This window comes from Eptatretus burgeri, chromosome 10, assembly GCF_056783735.1.
Source record: "Eptatretus burgeri isolate ZD-2024b chromosome 10, Ebu_testis_v1, whole genome shotgun sequence".
Lineage (NCBI taxonomy): Eukaryota > Metazoa > Chordata > Myxini > Myxiniformes > Myxinidae > Eptatretus > Eptatretus burgeri.
Window position 1 is genome coordinate 4148905 of NC_140970.1, and position 15198 is coordinate 4164102.

A 15198-nucleotide genomic window follows, 5' to 3' on the forward strand; every position below is an offset into this window, starting at 1 on the left:
TTGGGTGAGAGAATGGCTCTTGAAGAGACACAAGTATGGCATGTATGAGAAGCTCATGAAGCACCTTAGAGAGGGGGATGTCAAGTCCTTCAGGAACTTTGTCAGAATGGACCCAGAGGTGTTCAACCACATGGTGGAAGAACTCACCCCGAGGCTTGAGAAGAAAACAACCAACTTTAGAAAGCCTCTATCCCCTGGACTCAAGCTGGCCATCACTCTAAGGTATCTAGCCACTGGGGATTCTTACAAGTCGCTGGCCTATGGGTCCCGGGTTGCCCCCAACACCCTCGTCATTGTTGTGCCAAGCCATCTATGACTACTACCAAGAGACAGCCTTCAAGTGTCCCACAACAGAAGAGGAGTGGAAGGAGGTGGCTCAGGGCTTCTCAGACAAGTGGAACTTCCATCACTGCTGTGGCTGCATAGACGGCAAGCATGTGAGGATACAAGCTCCACCTCACTCTGGCAGTCTGTACTACAACTACAAAGGCTTCTTCTCCATCATTATGCTGGCCCTGGTGGATGCCAACTACAAGTTTATGTATGTGGATGTGGGTGCCTATGGTGCTGACTGATGCTGGAATCTTCAGAGAGTGTGGACTGTATCATACTCTGGGGCAGGACAAAGCTGGTCTGCCAGCAAGTCAACCCCTGCAAGATGGTGACACTGATATCCCCTACTTCCTTGTTGGTGATGACGCATTTGCCCTCAGAAGCTGGATGATGAAGCCACACTCCAACAGAGAAATGACAGCAGTAGAGCGCATCTTCAACTACAGGTTGTCCAGGGCCCGTAGGATTGTGGAGAATGCTTTTGGCATCTTGGCCAACAGGTATGTACACATATATTTAGCATTTCATGATAACTGTGACTTTGCAAGTTTGTTAACACTGATGTGACTTCAACTTTCAATTGATATTTGGTCAATGATTTTTCTAATAATGCAATGACTTTACCATGTTTTCAGTTTCAGGTGTCTCCATTCGTGCATGATGCAGAGACCTCAGACTGTCACCAAGATTGTCTTGGCAGCCTGTACCCTACACAACTTGTTGGCTGACCAGAATCCTGCCAGAATACAACAAGCAGCAGACAGAGAGGACCCAACGACACATGAAGTGCAACCAGGTGAATGGAGACAGCAAGACTAGGAGAACCATCTTCATGCAACTCAGAGGCAATCAGGCAACACAGGAACAGCAGTTGCGAAACGAGTAAGAGAGTACCTGACTGAGTACTACAATGGTGTGGGAGCTGTGCCCTGGCAGAACAGGATGGTGGGATTACAGGAGAATGCTGACCAAGCCTGATTGTTAAAAGTTTTCTGTTACTTGTCAACGTTGCACCCACAAACATTGTGTGTGACCCAATTGTTCATCTGCCTTGATAGGGGCTTGTGGGTGTGACCATATTTTGTGTGTGACCTAATTTATGTAAAAATATGTGTGACGTGATTTAGGAATGATGGGAAGGTGAAAGGAATGATGGGAAAGTGAAAAGTTTGCATTGAAGGCAATTACTCAGAACAGGAGAGAAAGAGGACAGACAATGCTGGTTTTACAATATGGACTTTGAAGTTTTTTTTAGTCATATCTGGATTGAACTATTGTGAATCTATCTACATGACATTGCATGTCACATTTGTCGCACCTTCTGACTCACGGAAACTAAATTGAGAAGGGTTCGAGACTGGTTCGAGACAACCGCGACGACTCTGTGACTATTTTGAGAGAAAATTTGTCGCACGAATTTTTTGAACATGTTCAAAATTCCAGCGACACCAGAGCGACGTCCTGCGACTCACGCGAGGAAATTGAGAACCACCGCAAACGTTTCCAGACATTTTGGAGAATCCCGTTCGCATTTTGTCATGAGCTGTCGCAGCCCAGTGAGATATACAGGCTTTAGAGATCCTCCACGAGGATCTAAAACACTTTATCATTCAGAAATCGTTGTGGCCTGTTCCAAGTCGAGTCTTGGTTGAGCAGGCCAACAAACAAGGCAGCTTCAGACCCCAACGAGGTTATCTAGGATATGCCTTTAGATCCAAAAGAGTGAGTTGGCTGAGGAAGTGCCTAATAAAGGACATAATTAATTGAGGCCGTTAATTATCTTCAAAAGGAGTGTTTTAATTAACCAAAACACCCAATTTTCAATCTTGCACTTCCATTGAGTTTTCTTCGTATGTATGCAAAGTTTCAGGCTGCTAAGTTTCATGGTTTTGGAGTTATGGAGGACACACACACACACACACACACACACACACACACACACACACACACACACACACACACACACACACACACACACACACACTGCCTTTTATTAGTTTAGACAAGGATGTCATCTGCTCGAACGATCACGACTCGACTTGGAACTGTGTGGGTAGGAGAATGTTTGCATGAATCGCAAAACCTGGGTGAAAGGTGTGTGTGGTGAGCTGGAAAGTATTGGTGAGAAATCAGAGATGTCAAGGAGCCAGAAGCTGGATTTTGAAAACTAGAACAGAGGGTAACTGGAGAGTTCACAGAACACCTTACCCCACACAGTGTTGAGAAAAAAGGACAAAGGAAGGGTCTGTGAGCTGGAAATTTCATTGGTCAAAATGATTTTCAAATATCATAATATTTTGTCCAACTACTACTAAACGGAAGGTTTTTGAAAGTGCTAATATGGTGATTTGTGTTCCACAGTGTTAAACTTTCAATAATTGTGTTGCGTTGTAATGTTGTGGGATCGTGATGGAACAACGTCAAAAGATATCGTGATGCTAAACCAGAAGAGGATTGTTGTGTCATATTGTGGCATCGTAATGTGGTGTCACTCTTCATTGTTATTCCTCTTCTTCATTCTTTTCCTTCATCCATCACAATGCCCCAACGAAAGTAAAATGTCAAAAGATGTCCTGATGGTAATCCATAGGAGGATTGTGGTGTCATATTGTGACGTCATAATGTGGTGCCATTCCTGCCTTGTTTGGCTGTTGTTTTGAGATTTCATCACTCTATGTTAATTTTTTACTAGTTTCTCTCAAGTTTTTTTTTTCAGGGGGAGCGTACAAAAGAGGAAAAAGAAAGCAAAATAAACGTATACAGACCAGTTAGACATTATACAGATATCAGTGCGTATCACCCACTGAATTGTATATATAACTGAAGCGAACTTGCAGCACGCGCTTCCGGGCTCAAGCAGCCGCCATGTTGGAATACCCTTCCTTCGCGAGAACACGAGAGGTACAGGAATAGCTGAGTGTGACAAACGCTGGACTTCATCGGGTTCCATTGATAGATTGATTCACATTTGTTTCCATGTTTCCACTCTTGTTTGGTTTCCTTCGGAGCCTTGTCATCGACGAAGGTGACTGACAAAACTGAGAGTCTGATTTTATTAAGTCAGAAGTGTCAAGTTCAGTTGGTTTCAATGTGAGAATAATTGAATTTTCAAATCCTCAATAAAATGAAATTAAAGTGTGGGGGTGGTTTGTTGTTTAAATAACAATGTTCCTCACAGACAGAGTCCATAACTATGTTCATTATAGACAAAGTCCATAACTATGTTCATTGTAGACAAAGTCCATGACTATGTTCATTGTAGACAAAGTCCATAACTATGTTCCTCGCAGGCAAAGCATTGAAACAAAACAACAAAAGACACAATGGCTCGATATCACTTTGAATCACTTTGCTGGTGATTGTAACAACAATCGTTAAATGATAAATTAAACACATAGGTATCAACATAAACCGAATCGGTCACTCCGATCAGACAAATGCTATGGAGTTGATCCTTCACCACTGATGATGATGATGATGGCTATCACCAAACAATATCACCTTCACCAAACAATAATAAAATAATAATAATACCATCGTTAAACATTTAAAATTTTATTTAACATTACACTCAAAGGGCACTCCGTGGAGCGCATACCTCTGCCATGCAATGCTGTTCCAGTGGAACATATCGGGTCCATCACATTATTGAAATATCATGCCGTATATCTTTTTGAGCCCTATCTCTCAATGATGAAGAATCACTTAAAAATTTTTTTATATAATTCTCGTATTCGGATCCGGATTCGGATCTTCACAAATATTGAATCAATTCTTCCTTGTTAAACACCCAACGTGTCCACCAAGTTTCATCCGAATCCGTCCACAACTTTTTGAGACATCCTGCACACAAACAAACAGACAGAAAGGCGTGAAAACATCACCTCCTTCACCTTCCGTGGCAGAGGTAATAAAGTTCCTTTACTTGTGGTAAGTGATGCTTTTGAGAGTTAAGTCAACAGTTGAAAGGGGGATTGAACTCAAGATCCTAGATTCCTAAGCCAGCCACCTTTACAACAACAAAGCCAACACCAGACTCGTCTGTGTTATTAAATTGTTTTAATACCTGTTTCAGTTGATCTTGGGGATGGTTTGGATATGTATCACTTTTGGAATGGTTGTGTCCACTATCCATTTCTCCCCCACCTCCCACGATCCTGGCCTAGTTTGGTTGAGTCCATATTTGCATTCGGTTTCTTTTCTTAATAAAACGATTAATGTTTTATATATTTTTTTATTTTGTTATGTGTTGCGTGCATTATCCCAGAGACAAAGGAACTTCCTCGCGTTGGAATCACCATCATAGCTTCAGCAGTTATTGAGGTAGGTTGGGCGACAGTTTTACTTTGTTTTGACAGAGGAATAAGAAGAAGAGGAAATGCAGATTGGCGATTAAGCAATCCCCACCCCCCCCCCCCCAATGTGCTACTTTAGCGATGTGTTCTGGCATCTTTTTAAGTCTTGGTAGTTCTAAAAACGTTCAAGAATAGAAAGTCTGGCTTTTAAATGCTTATGACTTCATCTATAGTTTTTGAGCATATGATTGTGTACACATTTGAATGGGCGGCCATTTTCCCCCATATCATCCCTCTATATGGAGTACTACCGTACTCCATGATATTGTCTCGCATTCTCTTCCATCCGTCTGGTCATCCCCGAAATGAGTAAATACGTTATCTCTTTAAGGTCTGACATGGTACAGTAGTCATGAGGGTTTATTACCTCTGTCACCGAAGATGAAGGACGTTATGTTTTCACCCCTTTCTGTCTGGTTGCCTGTTTGTCTGTCTGTTTGTCTGCTTGTCAGTTTTTCTGTCTGTCGCCTACAGGTCACAATTTTAAACCGATCTTCACGAGACTTTACCACATGGTAGAGTTTGTCATAAGGATGAAGCCTATTGTTTTGAGGTCAAAAAGTCAAAATGTCAACATAGGCCAAAGGTCAACAGCTAAGTGGAGATTTATAAAATCCTTACTTTTCATTTGATTGACTTGAAATTGGAAGAGGATTTATACTTCAGGTTACTGAATTCAACACGCCAATTATTTTTGAGGTCAGCATAGACCAAAAGGCCAACATAGGCCAAAGGTCAACAACTTAGGTGGGATTTCTAAAATCCTCAATTTTCATCCGATTGACTTGAAATTTGAAGAGGATGTATATTTCAGGTCACTGAATTCAACCACCAATTATTTTTGAGGTCAACATAGACCAAAAGGTCAACCTATACAGGCCGAATTTCTAAAATTGTCAACTTTCATCTGATTCACTTGAAATTTGAAGAAGAGTTGCATATTTGGTCATTGAATTCAACCACCAATTATTTTTGTGGTCAAATTTGTTTTATGGATTTTGCAAGTATCGTGCTCTACACGACGTCTTCTTCTTGTTTGTTTGTTTGTTTGTGTGAAAGATATCTCAAAAAGTTGGGGACAGATCCGGATGAAATTTTGTGGACAGGTTGGGTGTGTGACATGGACGAACTGATTAGATTTTGGTGAAGATCTGGATGCAGATCCGACTACGAGAATTATTTAAGTGAAAACATTTTCGTAGAAAAAAAAGTGAAAAAATGAAAAGATTCCTCACTATTGAGAGAAAGGACCAAAAATGATATTTAGCACGATATCTCAAAAAGTTGCGGATGGATTCGGACGAATCTTGGTGGACATGTTGAGGGTGTGACAAGGAAGAATTGATTCAATTTTGATGAAGATCCGAATCTGGATCCAGATCTGATAATTTTTAAAGTAATTCTTCACCATTAATTGGGCTAAACTAATATATAGCACAATATCTCAAAATGTGGATGGATTCAGATGAAACTTGGTGGACAGGTTGGGACAGGTGTGGCAAGGACGAATTGATTCGATTTTGGTGAAGATCCGAATCCGGATCTGGATACGAGAATTATTTAATTTTGAAAGTGATTCTTCACCATTGAGAAATTAGGGCCAAAAACGATATAGTAATTTATAGCATGATACTTCAAAAATGTAATGGGCCCGATATGTTCTCGTGGATCAGGCATTGCGTGGCGGAGGTATGTACTCCACCGAGTGCCCTTGTGGTTTCCTTTCTTAATCAAAGTGCTGCTGGCAAGAAAGAATTGCAAAGAAGGTGTAGTCTTCTTGTTCCGTATGCTCTCTGCAGTGATGCAGCACAAAGCTGCAGGATAGCATCATTGGCTGAGGACGTGGCTGTGCCGCTGATGCAGTGCCGTCTTGTGGGTCAGGGCAGGACTTTGAAATTTGTTCATGGTGCCGGAGATCGCTCGCCTACTCTTTGCGAAAGACACCTTGAGATCTTTAACGTACACCAACTCATGCCAGAAGACTGGGCATCCAGTTTCACGTCCATCCGGACACACATTGATGAACCACCTTACCTGTGAAACACCGGGATGACAGTTTATAGCTGGGTCGGGATTCGAACCCACGGGTGTGTTCCATTACCAATCAGCTTGCGATCGCTTGCCAAGCCAGCCGTTCCTGATCAACCGTTTCGTTGGAGTGCTTGCTCGAGTGCTTAGGCCACTTGGTGAGCGCTCTACAAGCTGCTTGGTCATGAAACACACCCACAGCTAAACAGCTTGGAGGGGAATGTGCGTACCTGGAGGAGTGTCGCCCGCCCTATCAGCGCTGACTTATCATGAATCGAATCGATCCAGGTTACTCACGTTTCTCCCAAAGTGACATCGTAAATACATTCACCATCCAAATGGCTGTGTGAGCTGCAGTGAAGAATTACAACACTGTACAGGTGCAGGTACAGGTGCAGGTACAGGTGCAGGTACAGGACATTGACAATCGATTTCATCAAGATCCAATCAGCTGGGGTCCACATTTCTTGACAACGAGAAAGTTTACACTGAAAGAAGTTGTGGTTTCTTGATATTCGATGCATGATAGTTAAAGATAGGGAAATTGTCATGGTAGGTTATAAAGTTGTTAATTCGTTTGGCAATTTGCAAATCCGTGAAACCAAATTAAGCGAAGCGTCATATTAATAACATTAATAATAACAGTAATCATAATAATAATAATTCCATTCTTTTCGCGCCATAAAGGCACAAAGGGCTGCTGGGGCAGTTTCATTGGCAAGGAGTACAGTCCTGGATGCTTAGTTAGTACACCAGTACACTGACACTCATTGCACCAACTTCGGAAGGATGACGGGTTGAGTCAACCCCAGCTGGTTTTTGATTCAACGGCTGACAGAGGCTCGAACTCAGGAACCCCTAATGTCCCAAGCCAGCCACCTTCAGCACAAAGCCAACACCACAGACTCTCAGCGAAGAGTAATTGTAACTAATTGCCATACCCTGATCTCCCATTATGGAGTTAAGCAATTTGTAGTTGGGTTCGATTATAACGACTCAAAAACATAAATTAATTTAGATGAACATCGTTATAATGGGGTTGAGAAATTTGAGAAGCGAAAGCAGCGGTGGCCCTGATAGGTGGCTCGGCTCGGCTCGGCTCGGCTCGGCTCGGCTCGGGAGTGGAATTCGTATGAGAGGCACGTGGGGTTCACGTGCTCGCTGTCGTCTTGGAGGAGTCGGCGCGTGTTAACACGTGCGGCGTTATGCGATGACCTGGCAGAGAGTGGTCTCGGACGTGAGGACGTCACGCGTGACGTCACGCGCCCCGTTTTTTAGTGGCGCGCGGCGTGTGGCGCATGCGCAGGTTCGGCTTGAGCGAATCGACCCCTCACAGGCTGTGGCCGTTCACGATCACAAGGGCTTCAAATTTAACGCGGAAATTACGGTTAAAGGCGCTTCGGCTGTTCAGCATCGCACGTCGCACCTGTCCTGTGTGCTTGGCATTCCCCTCTGCTCTCCGAAGCGTGGTAAGCACACGGTAAAGAAAATTAAATTTACTCTCTCACACACATATTCTCCATGGTTGAAGGTGTGGCTGAATTGTGAGAACTTTACCACAGGTAATCCGTCGGCGTCGGCTTTTGATTTTTTTTTTCTAAAATAAATAAATAACCAATTGCATACTAACAATTAATAACTACATCGTTCAAATAATTTTATACGTTTTTCATATTTCAGCGCCGTTTGTAACGCCACATTACACGGTTGTTGTATTTGCATCGATTTTAAACCAATCACTCGGCGTCCCTGATCGATGAGTGATATTTCGACGCGCTTGATAATAATAATAATAATGATAATATCCATGATTTGACGGTGCTCGTTGTTCGAGTCGTGCGATGATCGATCCGTATAACGGACGATGATCGCAGACGTTGTGATATACCTGCTTTGACGCACGGACGGGTATTACGAGCAGGTAGCCGGCCGGGCTCGAATGCCATCTCTGTGGTAATCCGATTCGTGGGAGAGCTGGTCCATGAAATATGCAATAGGAAGTTCGGAGCAAGGACAAGGTGGCCACACCTGTACAAAATATAATTTGGATAATTGTTTTCATTTTTTTTTTGTCATGGGGTGGACATACACAAAAGTTATTATTATTATTATTATTATTATTATTATTATTATTATTATCAACAAGCAGGGAGGCAACGATGGTTCACGGGCATTATTGAGGAAGCCCTACCGTAAAAACCTATCTCTTTCGTCAAAATTGACCAGATCAAATCGGATTTTTTTTTTTTATATGTTGTACTTATTATATGGACATTACGCACAGCTTGTAGGAAATTAAATTGCGAGAAAAATAAATAAATAAAAAGTTCAAGTGGGACGCTCCTCATACTAAAAGACAACTAGACCATGATATCTAGCTTGTGTCCAAGTTTCATCAAGATCGCATCAAAAGTCACGGAGCTATGCTCTGGAGAGAGTCACAAACAGACAGACAGACACAACGAAAATAGTGGTCACTGCTGGTGTCCGCGAACCAATATTTCCACACTCGTGTGGTTCGTTGTCCAGCATGACGGTTGAAAAGCAATGACAATTGGAGACTTGAATAGGTTAAAATGTCGTTGTCGTAGTCTTCTTTTTTTTTTCCTTATTCTTTTTTTTGACTCAAAACTGAACTTTTTTTTTTTTTACTTTGCTTGATCATCGTTTGGATGATTGTGTGTGTGTGCGTGTGACTCGCATCCATCCCTTGTCTTGCCAGGATTGAGAAACCTGACGCTTACAAGTTACAACACATGTATCATGAAAGGGAGTTAATCGGGCCGCGTCTGATTTGGTGTAAACATCTACAAATCGCAGAAGATGCCAAAGATATTGTTTCAGGGAGGAGGCACCCTATCTTTGTTATATCTCTGTTTATTATACATAATGCCACGTTTGCATACATACTTTCAATTGTATGCATGTGATTAATGTCATTGGGACAAGTCGTAGTATAGGAGACCATGGTGTCCCAGAAATTGGTGTTTCCTTCACCCCCATCTTCTTGCTGTGACTCGACCTCCAATTTAATAACTATTTCCAATATGCTCTCACCGGAGCTGGGATCATCGCTCCTGGGTCGATGTGGGCCAATTTTGGGCTTGCGGAGGTCCTGGCAATGCCTCAGGAGATTATGCGGCTCAGGATGTTGTTGGGGTACAATTTAGCCGAGTTGGTGCACCGGATCTATAAATATATGATCTATATGTTTCTCTATCATGGCAACATGGGATGAGCATTAGCTTCGTGAAGAGCACCTGAGTCGAGGAATCGCAAACGAGCTTGTCCCATATCTCCTGGAATGCCACAGTGCTGACAATGTGGTTGCCAGTTCTACCAACACTTTTCCAGTCCTTCCTTTGTCCCTGCTGTCTATTTATTTGCTTATTCTTCCAACATTCCCATACCTTCCTTTGCTTCATATATTTTTGTGGGCATTGTGGGGTGCAAGCTTTTATTATTATTATTATTTTTTTTTTTTAATGCCTTTTAATAAAGTCCGCATTTAATGTTTGTCTTTGGTCGAGGCTCCAGTAAGATTACCACCTTCTATCCTTTGTGTAAAGTCTTTATTACATATAACTGCATATTATCACCATTTTGCATATTCAATTAAACTTGAATCATGATGGGATGTTTCCTTGTTTTTTGCCATTGAGGGTTTCAGTTGGCAGAAACAGTTGGTTATGGGTGCCTGGTGTTTGCTTAATGGTTAGGGTGGTGGGCTTTGGGCTTTGGATCCTAGGGTCCCGAGTTCAAATCCCGTTCATCTGTTGAATTGATACCAAGTGGGTTAACTCAGCCTGTCATCCTTCCGAGGTTGGCAAAATGAGTGCCAGCATGCTGGTATACTGTGTCGGAGTGGCGACCCGTCCAGGATTGTGCCCAATAGCCAAGGAGACTGCTTAAGCAGCACTAACGCTCTGCACAGAGTATGGTCCCAATGTCCTCCTCCTATGTGTGCCCTGGTTTTTTTTTGTGTTGACAGTTCGATTAATTATAGACCTACAATAAGGCAGCAACTCTCAAATCCAGAGACAGTTAGCTTGGACCCACAGACAGAATTGAGTGCATAGCCATGGAGCACAGAATAGCCAGGATGCCTTGCCAGTGACAGAGCAGCAGAGAGCCTCGCCAGAGTCACAGACCCAGGGGTGACGTTGTACCAGGAGTAGAGTCTGAAGCCATGCCACCACTTTGGCATCTCCAGACCAGCTTGCACCATGCCTCCCAGCTCTTCACAGGGAAGACAACACACAAACGTTCACACTTGTGTCAATTCCCCTGTGCGTCCGATGTTCCGGATCGAGTCTGCCTGTGCTAAATTTTATTATTAAGAATAGCCATAAACTGTTTGTCCTGTTAAGCATGCCATCCAGTTGTCTTTGCATTTGTATTGTCGTTTTCGCATACTGTGCCCCCATCTCCATTATTTCTTAAATTTGTCACTTTTTAAACTACTTGCTATGTATTTTGAGCATAAGCAAAATTCCTGTAAACCACACGCTGAAACAGCCACACGGTCAAATTAATAAAAACATAAGCACACCACACTGCGACATCGCCGTGCTTGTGCAAAACGCTTCTACTCTGTCTTAGGAGTTCATCTCCTGCAGTCTCCCATCACCCATTGGGGAGCTGAGTCAATTAAAATATTTATTTGGCCATTATTAACAGAAGTTGACCGAATTTTCAAGATGGGGGGGGGGGGAGGAAACTGGCTTTTAATGACAGGATATTAACTATTCATTAAATTGGGCATGCCGCAAACTGCTGTGGAAAACGTACTGAGCGAGAACACAAGTGGGAACAATGGGTCAACGATATGGATCTCCAGAATGCTGACAAGGGACCAAAAACACAAAAACAGCAAATATGTACAAGTGTTTTTTTTTTTTTTTTTGAATATCTAGGCTCGTAAGAGAGTGACATCAATTTGTAAATAAAAGGGCGATGTCTGTCGTGCACTCGCACTCGCACTCTCACTCTCTCCACTTCGCTGACACTTATGATAGTCTTGCAATTCTGCTTTCAACAATTCCATTTACTTGCAACTCCTCCATTGATTTTACTTGGCCCAGTCAAATAGGCTTTTCACAGTGTTCGCCATGCTGGATGATGTCACGGCATTCTAGTGGGCAGCACTTCTGGCACCATTCCATTCATTGTTCTCTGGTTTTCCTGTCTTATCAAATCCTTTATCCTATCACCCATCCTTGACAGATATTTCCACAAATTAAGAATGTAACGGATAAACCGGGAAAGATGGAAAATACTGTATATCGGTGAGTGGTGTGCACGCACAATCCACTTCCTCTACCTCTGACGACAAAGACGTATACCAAACCATCCGGAAGTAAAAGGAAGCATTCACATGAAGAGTGTACATTGTAGGAGGGATAATAATAATGAGAGAAAATTGCTTTGCAATACATGTCCTAATGGTAATGAAGAAGAAACCCGACAACCCACCATGTTTGGGTCAATTTGGCAAAATAAAAGGAAAAGCAATTTTCATTTACTGATGTATCTTGTATACTAGAAGCCAATAAACACAATTTGGATGACAAACTGGAGATAAACAAGAAGCGAATACTTCGATATCACGTGGCTTCGGGCAGTAAAAGTCTAGGTTAAGAATGATGAAACAATTTTGCAGTTATAAAATTTAAATGTCGACACGGTAAATTAGCATGCGTGATGGGAAGAGTTGACGTTGGACAAATTTCTATTTATCGCCCTCGGATCAAAGGGACGTACGCGGCCATAAGTGTGACAGAAGACGTGACAGAATAGCCAATTGTATAACAGCACAATGTCGCCGCGCTGTAAAAATAGTTTTCTTAAAAGCACGCTCCAGCCGATAACAGAATCAAAATGAAGAGGAAGAGCCTTTAAACCCACCATTCCCCCCCCCCATTTGTTGCTAGCCTTTGCCTATTTCATATTAAAAACAATCCGATGTACATACATGAAGCAAAAACATGCGTGTGGCTTATGTACATGTATAATACATTGTTGTATACCTGGGGTCATTCCGATTTCACTGGCCATGGACTAACACCCAGGCCTGAGGCCTGCCGATCTGTGCTGCTTCATGCAATGGTGGGACATGATTTTATCGGGGTGGAGTCAGGCCAGATGTCCAACCAATGAGTGTAAAGCGGTGGGGTGGAGTCAGGGCAGTTAAACACTGACCCAGTGACCCACGTAAAATGTGTGGTATTTTCTAAGTTTGAAAAGGGCATAACTCGGTTGGGTTGGGGGGGGGGAGGAAAACAAAAAAAAAAAAAACAGATGAAACACCATGAAACTTGAACCTGTTCTGTAACTTGTAATAAAGCGATGTATTAAGTTCAGTTGAAAATATTAAAGGGGGTGGTGGGAAGTCTGAAAAACCACAGGTGGGACGGACGGAGGGAGGGAGAGCAAACCTATAAATCTCCTGTGCTGAAACTGGAATTGGACTCATCATATTGGATGAAATCTGGAAACTCACAGCAGCAAGACAAGAGCATGCATGGAAATTATGAAAATGTTGCAAGAGGAACACGAGTGTGGGCAGCTTTAAAAACGTCAAAATATATTGGCCCAAAGTGCAGTGTCACAACATTGGAATAATGAGCAGTTCGGGATTTGGAATAATAAGCACTGGCTCAGAGAGACGAATGGAGGATCGAGTATAGGTTCTTAGCCAGGTTGTGATTCGGGATGAAATTTGTGAACCTTTCCTGTGAATTTGAATCAAAACTGCGAGCGTGGTCTGGAAGTACTAGACCTCACCTTCAGCATAAAAAAATTCCAAGTGAATGCCTCTGCTAAGTAAGTCCTTCATCTTTTTTTGGAATGACAGCAGGTGTGCAGTTTTCCTCTGTCAAAGATGAGTCGCACAACATGTTGGAATAAAATATTATCACAGTTGTGAGTTCAACAATGGGTAAGGGATGAAACTATCTCCACATCCACAGGATTAGGTCAGGTTAGATATGGGAGCATGTGCCGGAGCAGCGCGTCGCTGTGTCCACTTTTTGCCGGTACTCCAGGGGCCTCCGTCTGGCCATCCCCCAGCTGATGCCTGGCACATCCCCATCTTGAGATGCTGATCAACCTGCTGCAATGAGGCACTTTGTCGGCCCATTGGCCTGGTACGGCCGCTCAAAGTAACCGGCCTCGTGGGCCTTCACATCGGACTCCTCTGTCAAGAGCACACCACCCTCCACAATAACTGCAGTACACCGAGGGACGAGCTTGGAGGAACGCAATGCGCGAATTCCCCTGTAAGCAGGGCAAGAATCACTTGACTACAGGTGGTGTTCTCGCCCCTCACAGATTCCTCACACATAGTCCTTTTTATCCACCCTCGGTGAAAGTTCAGTTTTATGCCTCAACTCCCTGAACAGCTCAGCTCTGCCATTAAGTGTGGCCCTGTGACTCAAGTCGATGGTATGCAGTGTCCCTTGAAAAACAAAATTATTCTTCGCTCTCTGGTGAGTTCCATGACGTCCATCGGCACCATCAAGGATGGTGGTCTTGAAGGCACTCCACAACTTCAGGATTCTGCAAAGCACCCAGACCCCCCCCAAAATCCCTGTTCAGCCTGTATGGAAACTCATCAGCTACCTTCTCATCCTTGAGATTGCTGACATCTAGCCTTGGCTGGGATGGCACCATTCTCCCGGATTTAGGCTGCAACTTCCGAGTTGCTACAACAATCCTGTGATCAGTATTGAGGGACTGAGCACTCCGGTAGACCCTGCAGTTCTGGATCATCCTCCAACGACCGTCAATGAGGACATGGTCAATCTCCTTTGCCACACCGCCAGCGTTGGAATACCAAGTCCAGCGATGAGCTTGTGGGCGCTGAAACCATGAACCAGCCACCCTAAGTCCATGACTTCTTGCAAAGTTGAGGAACTTGGTGCTATTCTGGTTCACAGTTCCAGATCCATGGGAACAACACACGTCTCATAACCATCCCTATCAGTTCCAGTCGATACATTGAAATCCCCCAAGACGAGAAGAGTATCTCGCTTGGGACAATGATCAACCACAGACTCGAGCGTAGCAAAGAATGGTCTTTCACAGTGAGATCGCTCACCTCGGTCGGAGCATATACAGAGACCAGGGAAACGACATCCAAGGAGTGATGAAGCCTTCATCTCAGAATACGCTTGTTGACCGGTGTTACCTCAATTATCATTGGAGTCAGCTTATTGCACATAGCCACAACAAGTCCTTTGTCATGGTAACCATCAGGGCAACCACGCCAATAGTAGGTGTAACCAGCCACCATGATCTTGCCACTATCCAGTCTCTGAACCTCAGAGTGCTGCAATACTGATGTTCAACTGCTTGAGCTCTGATTATAACAGACAAGTGAGCATCCTGTCTTGGAGATAGGACATTCCTGGAACCCACCTGAAGGGACTGCCTCAGGTTAACCCAAGAAGACCGCCGTCTGGTGGACGACACCTCAGCA

General features: G+C 43.4%; 1 protein-coding gene across 4 annotated transcripts in view; it reads left to right on the forward strand.

Annotated features, from left to right (window-relative positions):
* Positions 1–7902: 7902 nt before the first annotated feature.
* LOC147017849 (plastin-3-like) overlaps positions 7903–15198 on the forward strand; it is a 51625-nt gene continuing 44329 nt past the window's right edge. Inside the window, exon 1 of one of the 4 annotated variants that reach the window (XM_085896888.1) lies at positions 7903–8185. In XM_085896888.1, the coding sequence (XP_085753014.1) occupies positions 7927–8185 (259 nt within the window). In that variant the 5' untranslated portion in view covers positions 7903–7926. Of the gene's footprint in view, positions 8197–15198 lie in introns of all 4 variants that reach the window. The other 3 variants (XM_085896889.1, XM_085896890.1, XM_085896891.1) reach the window with 3 other exon arrangements.